The sequence below is a fragment of the Meriones unguiculatus genome, chromosome 1 (genome assembly GCF_030254825.1).
Source record: "Meriones unguiculatus strain TT.TT164.6M chromosome 1, Bangor_MerUng_6.1, whole genome shotgun sequence".
In the NCBI taxonomy this organism is placed as follows: Eukaryota; Metazoa; Chordata; class Mammalia; order Rodentia; family Muridae; genus Meriones; species Meriones unguiculatus.
The window spans coordinates 142,897,429-142,914,282 of NC_083349.1; the positions used below are offsets into that span (position 1 = coordinate 142,897,429).

The following is a 16,854-nucleotide window of genomic DNA, read 5'->3' on the forward strand; positions in this document are numbered from 1 at the left end:
ACAAAATGTCCTTGTAAAATAGTGAAATAAATTTAACATGTAAAGAGTTCATTATGAAATTAAATACATGAATAAAAAGGGCTTGTTTCTTTTTTCCATTTATTTAGTGATATGGAGAATTTATACAGGGCTTTGTGCAAACCCTCTACCACTGAAATACCTCCTCAGTACTTTGTTTGGATTTCCGTTTTAAGATAGCCTCACGTATTGCAAGAGGGCCTTGAACTCACTGTGTGGGGAAGGCTGACCTTGAACTTCCTGCCTCTGTTTCCAAGACGGAGCCCAGAGTTCCATGCCCAAGGGAAGCACACAGAACCACACCCCCAACTCTTTATTTAACTCTTTTGAGAAAAAGTGTCAGTCTGGCTTGGAAGGCAGCTCTGTGTGGCCTCAGACAGCAATCCTCCTGACTCAGCCTCTAAAATATTGAGTTTACAGGTGTGAGCCAACGTGTAGGGCCAACATGAGATAAGAGCTCATTTGGTGGTCCAGGCTGGACCTGAACTAATTCTGTAGCCCAGGCTGGCCTTGAACCTTGATGCTTCTGTGTCAGCCTCAGTAAGTAGGCAGCTTGCTTCTGTTCGCCTTAATTTTTAACAAGGCCAGGATCAACAGACACAACCCACATAGACAGGTTTGTTGAGACTCTTAAAATTTAACCCTGTTGGAAATTCTCGGGTCTCTTCAAGTAAAAGCATAAAATTAGCTGGGGGTGGTGGTGGTGGTGCATGTCTTTGATTCCAATACTAGGTCGGCAGATCTCTTTGAGTTTGGGACCAGCCTGGTCTACAGAGTGAGTTCCAGGACAGCCAGGGCTACACAGAGAAACCCTGTCTCAGAAAACAAAATAAAAAAAATTAATAACAACAACCAAAGAAACAGAGTTGAAGGTTAACTCTTTTGGAAGCAAAGGGTAGAGAAAGAACAATACTGTTTCCCAGCAACTCTCTCTCCCCCAAGAAGAGACTGTGTCAGGCATAAAGATTTTAATGGGTTTTGCTCACAGGAGAAGGCATGGGGACCCACAGCTCTCTTCTCCCCAGTGCACTTGTGTCCAAGGCCTGGGGGGGGGCAGAAAGGGGAGTGGGAGTGAGGGGAGTATTTGTGACACTTGACTTCCCACCTCCTGTAAGCTCCTGCAATCTCTAGTTTCTTCAAGTGGCAATTTCCCTTCCTATAGAAGTCACAGTGGAGCAGAGTTGAGGGAGAAGAAGAAATCACCTTCCCAATCTAGGCGGCTGAGTAAGGGTGGGGCGGAGGACACGTGCGACAGGAGTGACACCGGAGCGTCAACCCTGTGAACTTCGGTGGTTCCGCTCAGCCCCCACCATCCCCATCCTCTCTCGGAGGTCACATCTGGTGACTGTGCTGGTCGGGTCCCTACTCTTTCCACAGTGGTTGGGCTGTGGGAGGGGAGGAAGCTGGACGCCTCTGTCACCTCTGGCACAGGGAAGGGAGTTAACACGGGACAGCAGGGGCCGTGGGTCAGCCTCGCGTGCTACATCCCTGCTCCCCCAGGAGCCAATAGGTCCGAACCTTGCCTTTGCCCTGAAGGAAATAAAAAGAAGAGGCTGGGTCGGGAAGGGCACACCCGTTGGCCCAAATCATTTGAGAAGCTCCTGTGTGGGAGGGGCCTAGGGTTGCTCTGGGATCTAAGGGTCCCTTCTCTACCTTCATTTCCACATCCCCTCGAAGCTCCAGGTCAAAACCTTCGAACTCTTCCAACACAGCCTTGGTCTCAGAAGACAAGTGGATCTTGAGGGCTGGAGAGGACAGGGCAGGAGGAAGGTGAGGAGGGCCAGAGGTGGGAGCAGGAACATACAGGCAGACGAGACTGGGTGGGAACGTGAGGCGGATGGCGCTGGTTTCCGTTAGCTGGGGAGGCCCTGGACTGTCCCCGTTGAGCGTGACTGCATAACCCGGGTTCTCTACAAGAGCAGTCAGTGTTCTTAACTTCTCAGCCGTCGTTCTGGCCCTTCCAAGCTCTCTCTACCTCTCTTTTGAAGTAAGACCTCATATTACGTAAACTGAACTTGACCTCCCGATCTTTCTGCCTCCACTTCCCGTGTGCCGGGATGACAGACAAATATCACCAAATCTGGTTTATGTGGCGCTGGGGATTGAACCCAGGGCTTCCTGCCTGGCTAGCACTCTATAGACAGAGTTATAGTCTCAGCTCACTGGGCACCTTTTAAGCCATCAATCGCCAGATGAGACTCAAGGCTACGACACTGGACCTACGGATTACAGAGCATCTTTGCCCCTGTGGCAAACACTGCCGCACAGCATTGCTTTTACGACCCGCCCAGCTCCCGAGGGGCCGCACAACACTGGTTAGGAATCCACACTGCAGATGCCCAGTGTGGTGCTCAGCCTGGACACGCTAGGTAACGAAGATAAATGTGCTCTGTCTCCCTAATCTGTAAAAGGCTGACAGTGGCAGTGCTCATTTCAAAAGGGTGGGTGCTGGATTTAACTCCACTCTCCTTTGCCTCCGTTAGATTTTCAGCAGGTCAAATAAGGAAATAAAGCACTCAGAAAGTATCTCGATACAGTGTGGCCCATAGGAAACACTATGTTATTGTTGCCAATCAGTTACTTGACTAAATTCTGTGTTCTAATACGCACACAGCTGGAGGCAGAGGTGAATTCCCAGTGTCTTTGCGTCACTCTCCAGTTTACTGTTTGAGGCTCTAGTGAGCCTGGGGCTTACTCAGAGCACCGTGTTTGGGCTAGACTCACCTGGCCAGTGAGCTGCAGTAATCTGCCTGTTTCTGCTCTCTGAACCTCCCTCCCTGCACTGCTGGGGTAACATGCTTTAGTGCCCATTTGGGTATCCAAAATCAAGTCCTCATGCTTGAACAGGGAGCATTTCACCCAGTGAGCCATTTCGCTAAATGCCCTACTCTTCCACCACACACACAAACACACACACACACACACACACACACACACGCCCACACACCATTCTGTGAAACATAATTTCACTCTGTAGCCAAGGCTAGCCTGAACTTCGGGCGTACAGGAGTGCAGCACTTGCGGATCAGCGTTCTTCTTTTCTGGCTGAGGGATCAAAATCTAGGGCAGAAGGTCTCTCCCTCTCCCTCTCACCTGTGTCTTCGTGGTAATCCTGTATTGCTGACGCACTTCTGAGAACGTATTCTGTGAAGAATGACCTAAGAGAGGAGCGCCTTCCTGCCCCTCAGCCCCAAACATAGGTGCAAAGAGTATCAGCTGAACAGGGTTCCTCTGGGCTTTGGGGGCTGGCTTCCTACCATGAGGCTCAGGTGAGGGTCACACAGCCTTCTCAGCTCGCTCAGCCTGGTGCTTAGTGGTTGTCTGATAACTATTCACTTAATTGAATTGTGTCAAATATAGTAGGGAGCTGTCTATAATTCTAGCACTTGGGAGGCTGGTAAGAAAGGATTGAGGTTAACCTGGGCTTCTGTCTCTGTCGCAAGACAAAATAACAACAACTCACAAACAACAACCAAACAAACACTGGGCATGTAGAATAATCCCATGATCACTTAGGTGAGGGTAGGAAGATCAGGGGTTCAAGTCAGCCTTGGCAACTTGAGGATATTACCTCAAACAACAACCACGTGGTAGACAAAACAGAAGAGACAGGAGGCAAAACCAAGGGAGGGGTGGGAACACGCATTTATTAGATGCCTACTGCAAACCCAGAGTCGTGCTAGAGATTTGAAACCCTGAAACAGGATTCCTGTATGGAAAAGCAGCTGATCCCAGAAAAGATGAACAAAATTACATGCTTGGCATTTTATATTTCATTATTACATTTACTTGCTTATTGTGGGTGGGGAGGACACTTTTGGGCTCTGTTGGGAGTTATTGGGTTTTTGTTTGTTTGTTTTTTATAAGACAGTCTCTGGGCTGGAGAGATGGCTCAGTGGTTAAGAGCACTGTTTGCTCTTCCAGAGGTCCTGAGTTCAATTCCCAGCAACCACATGGTGGCTCACAACCATCTATAAAGTGATCTGGTGCCCTTGTCTGTCACTGATATACATTAAAAAAAAAAAAAAGATGACGGTCGCACTATGTGGCTCTGGCCATCCTGCCTGGAACTCACTATGTAGAGCAGGATGGCCCCAAACTCAGAAATCTGCCGGCCTCTGCTGCCTGAGTATTTGGACTAAAGATGAGCACCACCACTCCTGGCATGCTGTGGTTTTTAAAAACAAAATTTTAAATTATGTTTATTCATCTATTGTATGAGTACGTAACGTATTTATGTCGATATGTCGGCATGAGGTCAGAGGGCAACTTGCCACTCTCTCCGGATTCCCTATCAACCTCGAGCCATCAGGCTTGCCCAGCAAGTGCCTTCACCCACCGAGACACTCACCAGCAAAACACCTGTCTTTGTGGGTGCATGAGTACATTAAATACTTTATTATGATAAAACAGACTTTGTTTCCTGGGCTGGTGGCCTAGGCCTGTTATCCCGGCTACTCGGAGACTACTGCAGGAGAGTTATAGGTTCACGACCAGCCTGAGCAGCTTAATGAGATCCACATTAGATAAAGAATATAAATATATTCCATGCCTCAGTATTAGGGCACTTGTCAAAATCTCTGAGACCACACACAGGAAAAAGTGAGATGGGGCTAGATTGCTTTGCTCGGTTGTAGGCTAATGAAAGTGCCCTGAAAACACTCCAGGTAGCTAAGCTATGGCGCTAAGGTGGGCTTGGTGCATTTTCAACCCTTTGTCTCTGTCTCTCTGGCTCACACATGCATGCATGCACGCACATGCACACACACAGCATACATACATGCCTAGCAATATTCTTGATTTAAGAGTGTGGGGGGAGGGTAGAAGGACGTCAGGAGCCAGCTGAGGAACTAGGTAGGCCTAGCTAGGCTGCACTGGCCAGCTGCCCTTCGCACTCCCCCTAGGAGGGCCATCATACCTTCCCCATTAGACTCCATTCTCGAAGCTGTGTTGACTGTGTCTCCAAAGAGGCAGTAGCGGGGCATCTTTAGCCCTACAACACCAGCACACACGGGACCTGGGAGGGGAAAAGAAGGGAACAGAGCCCAGGGCAGTTGGAGGAGGTAGGTGAGCACCCCGGAAGAGGTAGGAGTTGGGACATGTGGTCCCAGGGTGTGTGGGGACAGGAGATAAGGGGTCAGTCCCAGGGACAACCACTTGTTCCCTAGTTTCAGCCTCTTGGATTTGCCTCCGGAGGCCTGCAGCCGTCTGACCTGTGTGAATGCCGATGCGCAAGCGCAGCTGCTCCTGGGGCCTATGGCGGATGCGGAAGGAGCGCACGGCATCCAGCAGCGCAAGCGCCATTCGGGCCACCTCTCGGGCGTGGAGCTGTCCGTTTCGTACCGGGAGCCCAGACACCACCATGTAGGCATCGCCAATGGTCTCCACCTGTGGGGCAGGCAGGAGCGTGGAGGACAGGAGGGCTGGAGCTTTCCCTTCGCCACCAGCATGACAAGCCATCATGCTGCCCGTCATTCTCCATCAGCTGTACTCATCCTCCAAACCCACAGTTTCTGGCTGTCCCTGGGTGCCCCTGTGTCTCTGCCCATGTCCTTGCTCCTTTCTTCTTCCTCCTTTTTTTTTTTTTTTTTTTGATCCAGGGTTTTTCTGTGTAGCCTGGAACTCACTCTGTAGACCAGGCTGGCCTTGAACTCACAAAGGTCCCCTTCCTCTGCCTCCCGACTGGTGGGATTAAAGGTGTGCATCACCACTGCCCGGCTTTCCTCCCCCCCCCCGCCCATTCCGGGTATCCGTCTGCACATTCTTCTGACTCTGTCCGTGTCTGCCTGTCTGTCCTTTCCCCCTTAACTTCCTAACGTGACAACTCCTGAGCCCACCTTGTACACATCAAAGTTGTCTATGACAGCATCAAAACAGGTGTACAGATCATTGAGCAGGGTCACCACCTGGAGGGCAGAGGCAGCCGTGAGAGCCGGGCAGCGAGGGTTCCCAGCAGGGACAAACAGGAGCTCTAACCGGGAAGGCCACGCTAGCCTGCTTGGCCTGCGGCTGAACCCCAGCTCACCTGCATGGGGGTGCTCTCTGCTGAGAGAGCGGTGAAGCCTACGATGTCACTGAAGTAGATGGTGACACTGTCGAAGGCCTCAGCCTGGACCGTCTCGCCTCTCTTCAGCTGCTCGGCCACAGAGCTGAGGTGAGGGGAGAGGGCGAAGGTGAGGCAGGCGTGGACTGGGCTGTGCGCGGGCGCGCGCCCTTGTGTTGGAGTTGTACTCACTGAGGCAGGATCTGGTAGAGCAAGGCCTCAGCTTTGCGCTTCTCCTCCAGGTAAGCCTGCGTCCTCTCCTCCACCAGCTCCTCCAGGTTGTTGGCGTACTGCTCCATGCGTGACAGCAGGTTGTCCAGGATGTTGCTGCTGTTCTCCCTGAGGGCCGTGGGCACGGGGGGCTGCTGAGACGAGGTGACGGGTCCTGCCTGGCAGTGCCCACACTCAGCCACTCACCATGCCTAGCTCCCTCCCACCCCCTTTTAGATAGGGTCCGTCTAAGTAGTCCTAGCTGTCACGGAACTCGATATGTAAACCGGCTGACCTTGAACTCACGGACATCCACCTGCCTCAGTGCGCAGCTAGATGTCTCATTCTTATTGAGCACAAGTGAGTTTGAAGGAGGTGGAGAGGGAGAGAGGCAGGATGAGCTGAGGACAGTGATAGGTGTGCAGGTAGCGGAGAGAGAGACAGGTCTGGGAGAAGGAGCCAGGGGGCACACTGGGAAAGGGAGACAGAAGGACTGAGACTGTGGGGGGAGGTAGGAAGAGGCTGGGCCATCTGGCACGTGCATTCTTATTTATCTTAAGTCTAGGGGTCAGTGTGTGGCTACAGGCAGGAGGGATGTGTGGTGTCCACGTCGGCAGAGGACAACCTGTGAGGACAACCAAGTCATATGCTGCGCAGATGCCCGAGTGGCTGCCGTGGCTGCAGCAGGCTCCCTCTGCCGCTGTGGAGACACTGAGGTGTGGGGTTTAAGGCGGTGGTTGGGGGAGACACCACTGACTTGTTAAACTTGCGTAGCGCCAGGCGGATCTGCTGGAAGGGTGGCCGCTCCTGGGGGTCCTCTGCCCAGCACCTCTGCATCAGCTGCCCCAGGTCCTCCAGGTGGCTCTGCAGACCCACGGAGGGGCGGAACGGGGGCTGCTCACCCCGAGTCACGCGCTCGATGACCTCTGTGTGGGAAGGGGATGCACTTAAGAGTGGCATTGCCAAGGGCCTAGTTGCACAACCAGCAGACAGACAGGTGGGCAAAGTCCAGAGCAGAGCACAGAGCGGACCGGTCACCGGCAGCCGTGGGACAGAGGATGGGGGTTGGCTTCCCACCACCCAGAAGAAAGGATGGGGCTGTTTGCAGAGGTCTAGCCAAGACTGGCTGGGATCTAGGCCACATGATCCTCACCTTTTGGGCTGAGGTCTAAGCCTTCCACATAGAAGACCCCACTCCTGAGGGCAATCTCCTGAAGGATGATGCCAAAGCTGTATACATCACCAGCTTGGGAGCCACGGGCAGGTGGGGAAGCCATTCGCAGGAGCTCTGGTGCAGTCCACAATTTTTCTGTCATAGAAGGAGGGGCCCCAAAGCTAAGGGATAAGCAACTTTACATTCTGATAGGAACAGAAAAACTAGCGAATGAGTATTATATCTCATGGGTAATAAGTGCAATAATAAAAGTGAGACAGGGTGTTCTGATAATGCTGAGAAAGCAGACAGATGGTTTAAGATAAGCTGAGAACGAGGCTGTGGTTCAGAGGTCTGTGGACATGGCAAAAGGCTGAGAACCAGAAGCCTAGAGACCACCTGACCTCCTCTTTAACCAATGAAAGTTGAACCTGGAGATGAGAGGTGTACCCAAGTCACACAGAGGCTAGGCCTCAGTTTCCCTTCTCAGCTGGGTTGGCAACAGAAGCCTAGGGGTCAAGAGTCAGGCTCACTGGAGAAGAGGATGTGTCCTTGCTGTGGCTCTGGGTCTCTGAAGCTCTCGAGCCCGTAGTCAGTGATCTTCAACACAAAGCGCCCATCCACCACACAGTTGGATGACTTGAGGTTCCCATGGGAACAAATGGCCCCGTTGTGTAGAAAGAGCATTCCCTGGGGAATTTAGGAAGGCAGAGGGCTTGGGCATGAATGTGACTTTCCAACCATGCCCAACCCTTGCCCAGCATCCAGTGAGCTCCTCTGGACTCACCTTGACAATGTCATTGGTGAGTGAGTACCGAAACATCCAGTCCAGGGTAATACTCTCATTCTCTAGAATGTCCTGCTGGGGCAGCAAGAGTCAGACCCCCTGGGAGTGGGAGGACAGTACAGGGAGCTACTGGCACAAACTGATAGAAAAGAGGACACCTGGATTTACTCCAGCGCCCGCCCCCAACTCCCATTTACAGAGAGGGCCAAGAAAGGCCAGAAAGAGGGAGGCTCATCTAGGCTCATGTGGTCAGTGGGGTAAGAGCCAGCCAGGGCTCCTGACACACTCCCTCTTGTCCCACTCACCTGCAGGCTGCCGCGGGGACAGTACTCTGTGAGGATGCAGATATTGGGAGGGTCGGTACAGGCACCCACAAATCTGGTCAGGTGTTCATTCTGTACATCCCGCATCTGCAGGCAGGTTAGGACAGCACCAAGATGCTGGCAGAGGCTCCAAACCTCGCCAAGCCACATGTATGTTACCGTGTCCTTCTTCAGAATCTGCTCCCTCACCCCTTGTCCTCCAGGCTGTCTACCAGTGCCCGAGGACCCGGTGATGACTCATCTTATGACCGATCTCCCTTTTCCTACCCACAAGACCCACGGGCCCAGCCCAGATCTTCAGATCCCCCTCCACAGTCAGTTTTGTTGGCTGACTCTCCTACGGCACCCACGGAGCCCTTCCCAAAGTCACAGCCCCCTACTTTACATGTTTAAGTTCAAACAGGACTTTCCGTGTCAACTCAATACGTTTCCGGTTCACGTGTTTCACAGCCACGAGGTTGCCCTGAGTAAGGAATGGACACTTGTTGTTCAGGGCCCGAGATTTTCCATCTGGTTCTGAAAACCCGTCCATGACACCCACTCTCTCCTTGCTTCTAAAAGCCCGTGCTGCCCCTGGGCCCACCCTTGTCCCCTGGGCCCACCACAGTGTCATCTTAGCCTCAGAGCACGCTCCGTTTGGGTTCCAAGGCCCAGCAGTCTTTTCCCCAGACCTACCTTATAGTATGCCGTCTTGGCAAAGACCTGGAACTGGCCCTCTGTGATTAGCAGGGAGCCATAGTGGGAGCCTCGCTGCAAAGAGTAACGGAAGACCGCACGGTCAGCCCAGGGCCAGGCTACATCCTCTCTGCGCACCCTCCTGAGATGGGCTCTCGCTCTTCAGCCCAGGGCTGCCCTGGAACTTGTAGCGATGCCGCTGCTTCAGTCTCCCAGGCTAGGGTTGATCACAGCTGCGAGCCACCAAGGCTAGCTTTCACCCTCCTCATGTTGTGTATGAGACTCATACTTGTGTGTTTACTTAGACCATCCTCTTTGACCTTTGAGAGAGCCCTGTCTCAGAGGCTGCAACCCTCATCTGAGACAGTGTCAGAGTGAGCAAGAGAAGCCAGAGCTGGGAGTAGACCTGTTCTTTTGTTTGGTTTTGGTCCTATCTATCTATCTATCTATCTATCATGTATACAGGGTTCTGCCTGCTTGTAGGCCTGCAGGCCAGAAGAGGCCACCAGATCTCATTAAAGATGGTCGTGAGCCACCATGTGGTTGCCGGGAATTGAGCTCAGGACCTTTGGAAGAGCACCCAATGCTCTTATCCTGTAAGCCATCTCTCCAGGCCCCTGGTTTTAATTTGTATGAGACAAGGTCTCATTCCATAGCACAGGCTAGGCTCAGACCTGCAGCTACCTTCCTGTCTTAACCTCCCAAGTCCTGGGTCCAGGTGTGAATCTCCTCACCTAGCTTAGAACCACCTCTTACTCTTGGGCATCGCCCTGGGTACTCAGGCACACTCATCCTGCAGAGACAGTAGTGCTCTCACCCCGCTCAGGGTCAGGCGGCTGCCAGCGTTCCGAAGGTGCCTCTCCAGGCTGCTGGGCTCCACGTCCTCCCAGCGCACCCGCCACAGCTCCGACACCAGCTCCTTCTCCAGCTGCATCTTTCTGGGATGGGAAGCCTGCAGCTGAGCCCCTGGCCCTGGCTGGGGTTCAGCAACCCTCAGAGCCCCAGGACATGCCACATGTTAAGAGATAAGTGAGAGAGTCCCGTTCTCTGAGCTAGAATTTCTTCAGTTTTTTTCCTTTGGAAACTGGAGGCCTCCATATCAACTTTTTCTTCAGCTTCTTTCTTTTCTTTCTTTCTTTCTTTCTTTCTTTCTTTCTTTCTTTCCTTCCTTCCTTCCTTCCTTCCTTCCTTCCTTCCTTTCTTTCGCAGAGGTTTCTCTGTGTAGCCCTGGCTATTCTGGACTCACTTTGTAGACCAGGCTGGCCTCTACCTCACAGAGATCCGAGATCTGCTTGCTTCTGCTTCCCTGAGTGCTGGGATTAAAGCCATGCACCAGAACACTGGGTTTCTACTTCATTCTTTTATTTTTATTTTTTTTTCAGAACTGAGGACTGAACCCAGGGCCTTGTACTTGCTAGACAAGTGCCCTACCACTGAGCTAAATCTCCACCCCTCTACTTCATAATTATGATAAGAATGCAGCGTTGTCGTGAGTGTGGAAGTGCCTGGCACACAGGGCATGCTCAGTCAGCACTGCTCGCTTCCCTCCTCTTTCCTGTTTCCTTATCCTCTGCTGTACTTTTCATTTCCACAGGCACAGGAAGGCAGGAGTGGGCTCTCTCACCCCTCTTTTCCCATCTAGGGTCAGCACGTCAGCACATGGCGCACAGCAGGATTCATCATCCAGGGCCAACTCCTTTGGGCCAGTACCTTAAGGGTTTTTTGTTTTTGTTTTTGTTTTCAAGACAGGGTTTCTCTGTGTGGCCCTGGCTGTCCTATGTGTGGCCCTGGCTGTCCTGAAACTCTTTCTAGTCCAGACTGGCCTACCTCTGCCTCTAGAGTGCTGGGATTAAAGGCGTGCCTCACCACCGACTGGCTGCCTGAAGGTTTGAATTGCTGCTTTCTATCTGGCCTCAGCAGAGGATGCGAGTTCCACATCAGTGTCTTCTGCTCTGGTGTCACTTCCCAGATGCTGTGTCCCCGGAGTCCTCAACACATCGCTCTGGAGCTATAACCCAGCCCCAACCAACACGACTCCGGTCTGGGGCTTCTGCCTCCTCCCCGAGTGAATGAAAGAATTCTTTTCCCACACAAGGGTCCCTCCCGGGCCTACTCTCCTTCTGTTCCCTTCTCCGTGCTCCCACACCCCCCAGGCTCACTTAGCGCCCCATGCCACAACTTACCGGTATATGAAGAAGGACACAATCAGAACGCTAATCAGAGAGAGGCTGCCCACCAAAGCCAGAACCTCCAGTGTGGAAAAGTGATCTGTGGGAGAGTCCAAGTTGTAGAACAGAGAGTTGGGTTAGATAACAAGAAGGAAGAATCGTCTAATGATTGGTAGGCTGAGGTGAGAGATGAAGGGAAGTCAAGTCAGGAGCAAAGAAGCCTTCTTTAACTCCCAAGGGAGGAGGCAGAGGCTCTCCAACAGGAGTCGGGAAGCATGGGCCAGTCACCTTGTTTGCAGGCTGGGTCCTCATTGTCAAAGCCACATTTAGGAATGTCAGGAGGTGGGTATCCCAGGGGCCAGTATAATTCACGTTCTGACACAGCCACCAGCTCCTGGGAAGTCCCGTTATAATTCAGGACAACCTGAGGGAGATCAGGAGTGGTGAGTTCCTGCAGCCTCCTGCTTGCCAATCTCTGTTTCCAGGTCCTATTTTTGGGCTACCAACTCCTCGCAAGGTTCCTGCTGTGACTATTCATGAGTCTTCAAATCCATGCCCGTGCAGTGAGGGGCAAAACCTTAAACACTCAAAGGCTTGGCAGAGAAGTATATGGGAGCCCCACTGGAAACTTTAGCCATACACACAGGGGATTGGTATTGCTTGCATGACAGAAATAATAACTCAGTCCACACTTTCAGGCCTAAATATGTATGTCTCCTCCAGGAGGCCTTCATGGCAGATCTGATTCTTGGTGCTGTTAACCTCTGCTCCTTCCTGTCCCTGCTGTGTTTACACAGCTGCACATATGCATTTTTCTGGGCCCTGAATCCCTGTCTCTGCTAGGCTGGGGTCTCACCTGTCTTAGGAACTCAAGGGAAGGACTCTATGTTCCCTCCTCAGACCCCTGGAATTAAAGGCATGAACCACCACTGGCTGGCTTGAGACACCATTCTTGCCAGGAACTGTCTTCTTGGTATATGCATGAACTTACCCTGAAGGCACCTGTCTCTGGATCCATATCCCAGAGGGAGAAATCAGTCTCCCGATCTCCATTGCTATCAATTTTCAGGTGTCCTGTCACACCTAGGGACATAGGTGAGGAAGGCTGTGTTTTGAAATAATGGAGGTTCAGAGATGCCTCACTTCATCCCAACCATCTCTCTCTCAAGGTAGAGACAGATGTAGACACTAATATGGATATACGCCCAATGGTGAAGAGGACAGTTCTGTTGGCTGTGGGAATGGCAGACTCGGCATGAAGAATTTTGTGAAACCTGGGAGACCCGGCTGGTAATTCATGTAGGCCCTGACCTTGGAAGCTTCGGTTCCACATCCGCTGAGTGATGTTCTCTCCATCAGTGACAGTCCCCCCCTGGGCTAGAGTCTCATTCACCGCCTGGACATAGAGCAGGAGCCCGTCATGGAAGGACGCTGGGATGATATTTTCCTGTAGAAGCAAGCAGCGCTCAGACAAGATAGGTAGAGGGTCCCTGTTGGCAGGGACCTGGGGGTGGGGGGTGGGGCTGGGAGCTTGGAAGGGGATACCAAAAGCAACCATACTCCACACAGAGGTGACTGCTTAAGCAATACTTTTGTATCCACCGTTGCTCCCCACCCTGAGTCAAGGTAGGTAGACAGGGCAGGCTATGTCATTCCCATTTCCCCCGATGAAGACTTTAGGTTCAAGGTTGAACTTGCCATTCCCCCCTCTGTCATCAGGAGAGACACAGACATACTAGGAAGGAAGAGGGGGAGATGGCACATTAGAGTGCCTGAGAGAGCAGGGTAGAGATCCACACTGGAGGATCTGAGGACACCCCCCTACCAGGCCATCCTCCACGGTGAAGTTAAACTGCTTGCCAGCCAAGAGTTTTAGCTGCTTCAGGAATTCCAAGTACTCAGGGTTATCCGGCTCTTTGTAAGTAATGATTTTGGCAGCCTAAGGAAGGAATCATTGAAAAGGCGGTGGGGGTGTTAGGACTTGGGTCCACCTCCCAGACCAACCTCTCTGTTTAGGTCAAGATCACATCATCGAATGGCTGGGTGTGGTAGCACAGGCCTTTATTCTTAGCACTCAGGATGCAGAATCAAGAGAAATCTCTGCGTTTGAGGCCAGCATGGTCTATATGAGTTCCAGGACAACCAGGAGTACAGAGACTCTGGTTCAAACAAAACAAAACAAAACAACAAAAACCAAAGAAATAAAGAACCTAAATAAATACTAAATATTAAATATGACAAAGATCAAATTGAACCCTGTGTCCTGCATGAGATGGCCCTTGTGCTTGAGCAAAAGATTCAAGTCCTGTCTAATCCACGGGTTTTTAATATCCTCCTACTTCAGGCCCATCAAATGATCTGTTCAGCTTCCTGGCTCTGAAGCCCTGAGATCTCGTGGAGTTCACTGTACAACTCTGTGACTATCAAAACCCCGTTTTCTGGACTCATTTCAGCTAGTGGCCGGGCATGTGAACAGCTCAGAGTCCTACACACGGGCTTCCAGCCTCGGCACTCACCCGGAAGGCCTGCTGTGCCCTGCTGTCCTGCTTATCTCCTCTTTCCCAGGGCTTCTGAGGAATACTGCCCTGAGTGTCCTGAAGACTTCGCCCAAACACATCCAGGTGGAAGAAAACATAGTCCTCCCCAGTCAGGCCGGCGTCCAGGGCCAGAAGCATCAGAGTCCTGAAGGCATCTGGAGAGCTGCAGATGTAGATAACTGAGGAGGGAGGGAGAGAGGGAGGGGAGAGGGAGAGAGAGCGAGAATATGAGTAAGGCACTACAAGGGAAGGAATTCTGACTGTGATATTTCTAGATGGTAGCAGGCCTGCCTTAGACTGGGCCTTGGCTAGGGAACGTGAAAGATGGAAGAAGGAGGTGTTTGCACGTAGGAAGAGAGAGATAGAGAGAGATGGAAGGAGGGAACAAAAGGGGGGTGGGGACCAAGAGTGCAGGAAGAGTCAGAGAATGGCCAGCGGGAGAAGGGACCTGGAAGCTCCTGTGAGAGCGAGAGAAGACACTGGAGGAGAGAGAACATGGTAAGGTAGAGTCAAAACGGGAGCGAGAAGGGCCGGGAAACCCGGCTGAGGACGCAGAAGCGCTAGGACGAGGCCCTTCCTCGCCTGACTCAGGAAAAGTTCTCAGCAGGAAGGTCAGGGAGTCAGGAGGGGAGGGGGAGGGCGTAGGAATGCAAACCCCGCGCCTAGAGGGGGAACTAGAAACTCCGAGGTAGGAAACTCGTGTGGGCAGGGGAGAAGCAGCCAGGGGGAGGCCTCGCTCCCAGAGGAACGCCGGGCGTGGACAGGCCGGGGAGCGCGCTCCGCGGGCCACGCGTCATTGGGTGCCGGGCTCACCTCTGCCCTTGAGCCGCATGGCCTGCAGCAGCCTGACGTATTGGTCCTGGTCGCCCTCGACGAACTCCTGGTCGTTGACGGTGAGGTTGAGGCGCTCACGCAACCGCACGTAGAGCCCCTCCACGCCGAAGAAGCAAGGCCGATCGCCGCTCAGCGGATCCGGATCGGCGTAGAGCACCAGCGCCTGGTGCTCCCAGCCCAGCCGTCGGTGCAGCGCCGTGACGAAGTCGCCCAGCTTGATGTGGCTGGGCCCCGCGCGCGTGGTCAGCGCGAACTCCTCCTTGACCCCGATGCCCAGCGCCGCGGCGCCGGCGGTCAGCAGCGGCACCCGCCAGTGCGCCGTGAAGCGCCCCACCGGAGCGGCCGAGTAGACGCAGCCGGGGCCCAGGAACACCGCGGGGCTGTGCTCCCACTTGAGGTCCACCGCGGCCAGCGGCGCGGCCGTGTCGGAGCAGACGCCCGCCGCGTTCTCGCTGCTGCCCAGCACCACGCGGACCGTCCAGCCCGGCAGCAGGTCCGGCCGCGCCCTCACCCGCGCGAGGGCCAGCTCCACGGCCGGCCCCACGCGCGCCCAGGACCAGGGGTACGAGGCGTTGGTCAGCGGGAGCACCGCGGCCACGGTCAGGTCGCCCGCTTGGCCGCCCCGGAGCAGGAGCAGTGGCGGCAGCAGCAGCAGCGCCCGCAGGCGCGCGTGGACGCGCCCGGAGCCGGGCATGGCCTCAGCAGGCGCCGCGACGGGGCGGCGCCGTCTCCATGGCCCGCTCGACGTTCGGGCGGCTCGCCGGCGTCCTCGGGCTCGGCGGCGGCTCGCGGACATCCGCGGCGCCCGCGGGCCGCGGGGGACAGGGGCGGTGGGCCGTCGCCGGAGCCCCGAGGGCACGCCGCTGTCCAGCGGGCTCCCCGAATTGGGCGCGTCCGGGAGCGGAGGGCGCTTCAGGGCAGGTGAGAGCGAGCGGCACCCGGAGGGAGTCGGTAAAGAGCGAGCGAGCGAGCAAGCAAGGTCCCGGGAGGGCGAGGCGGACCGGAGCGCCGGCGAGGAAGGGGAGCGTGCGCCCGCGCTCGCCCCAGGACTGTGCCAGAAGGGGCGTCCGGCTGGCCCAAGTCTCCGGCCGTTCCGGAGGCGGGCGGGGGGGCGGGGGGGGGGCCGCAAGCCAGGCAGCGAATCCTCCCCTCCCAGATTCGATGACTGGGGAGCAGGGGGAGTCAATCCCGGCTCGTTAACCCCTTCCTCCCGGCTCCGGCCACCGCGGGCTCCCACCCTGGCGGGCGCGCAGCTCCTACCGACCCGCTTCCCGCCGCGCCGCGCGCGCGAGGTCCCTCCCCGGGCAGCACGCGCGGGCGGGGATCCTAGGCCGCGGGGGGAGCGGGGCCGGGGAGGGAGGCGCGAAGCAGCCGCCCCCTGCCGCTGGCCCCCCGCCTGGGCCCTCCTCCGCTACCTGGCTGCTGTGCAAGAGGAAGGCGCAGGCTTGTTTGCACCTTGACCAGAAAAGGTGTGTGTGGCCGCAGGGGTCTGGGAGGGCTTCCGGGCGGTCAGGTAGAGGCGAGCCGGAGACCCGGGGACCCGGTCCCTCGGGGAGTACCTCCCCTTTCTCCGCCAGCTCGCAGACCGCGCAGACGAGCAGAGCGAGCTGACCAGGTGGGAGGGTGCAGTTAACTCTTTAGTTCCCAAATAAAAACGGAAAAGCGGGAGACAGAGGGAGTAGCTAGAGAAGAGGCGTAACCTCGGGCGAGTGTTTTGTGTGGAAGATTGTGAAAATGGGACCTGTGAGGTTGTAGTTGGAAATGATCGCGGGAGGAATAAATGAAGGAGCGAGTGCGGGGACGCCAAACTGCTTGGCTGTTGGGCCGGAGCGCCGCCGTGGGGTTAGCCTGCCCTCTAGTGGCCATCCGGATTCATGAACCGTACTGCGCCGTCAACCTCGCCGGCCTCGAGCCTAACAGAGCAGGGTCTCCGGTTAGCAAAAATTTCAGGAGGACCGTCTGCGTCAGGTGCCAGTCGAATGCCGACAGCACAGGGATGAAACACACGCACGCACACATAGGCTCCAAAAGGTGACAAATCATCATAACAATTTAAGCACCGCAGAGGAGACAGGGATATGTTCAGAGACAGAGATGTGGGCTATT

At 54.6% G+C, this 16,854-nt stretch overlaps 1 protein-coding gene across 2 annotated transcripts; it reads right to left on the bottom strand.

Moving 5' to 3' along the window:
* Window positions 1-314: 314 nt before the first annotated feature.
* Npr1 (natriuretic peptide receptor 1) lies at window positions 315-16,429 on the bottom strand. Of its 2 annotated transcripts, none has more exons than XM_060367813.1 (22): window positions 14,728-16,429; window positions 13,894-14,093; window positions 13,203-13,316; window positions 12,689-12,824; window positions 12,369-12,460; window positions 11,666-11,801; window positions 11,393-11,477; window positions 10,027-10,147; window positions 9,210-9,284; window positions 8,920-8,997; window positions 8,517-8,621; window positions 8,212-8,286; window positions 7,958-8,114; window positions 7,425-7,580; window positions 7,029-7,197; window positions 6,254-6,400; window positions 6,044-6,167; window positions 5,856-5,924; window positions 5,232-5,406; window positions 4,937-5,035; window positions 1,672-1,763; window positions 315-1,548 (listed from the first exon to the last, which is right to left on the bottom strand). In XM_060367813.1, the coding sequence occupies exons 1-22, from the start codon at window positions 15,542-15,544 to the stop codon at window positions 1,486-1,488; spliced, it is 3,285 nt and encodes a 1,094-aa protein (XP_060223796.1). In that variant the 5' UTR covers window positions 15,545-16,429; the 3' UTR covers window positions 315-1,485. The 2 variants fall into 2 exon arrangements, with proteins under 2 accessions (XP_060223796.1, XP_021502455.1); XM_021646780.2 differs by having other exon boundaries at window positions 8,212-8,283; window positions 14,728-16,118.
* Between the last annotated feature and the right edge of the window lie 425 nt (window positions 16,430-16,854).

Bases quoted from the DNA above. Each gene is read 5' to 3' on its own strand.
- Npr1 (XM_060367813.1), bottom strand. From the start codon at position 15,544: ATGTCCGCGAGCCGCCGCCGAGCCCGAGGACGCCGGCGAGCCGCCCGA. The intron at 12,825-13,202 runs GTAGGGGGGTGT...TTGCTTCTACAG, and splicing joins TCACCGTGGAGGATGGCCTG to GAAAATATCATCCCAGCGTC. The intron at 5,407-5,855 runs GTGGGCTCAGGA...CCTGCCCCACAG, and splicing joins ACAACTTTGATGTGTACAAG to GTGGAGACCATTGGCGATGC.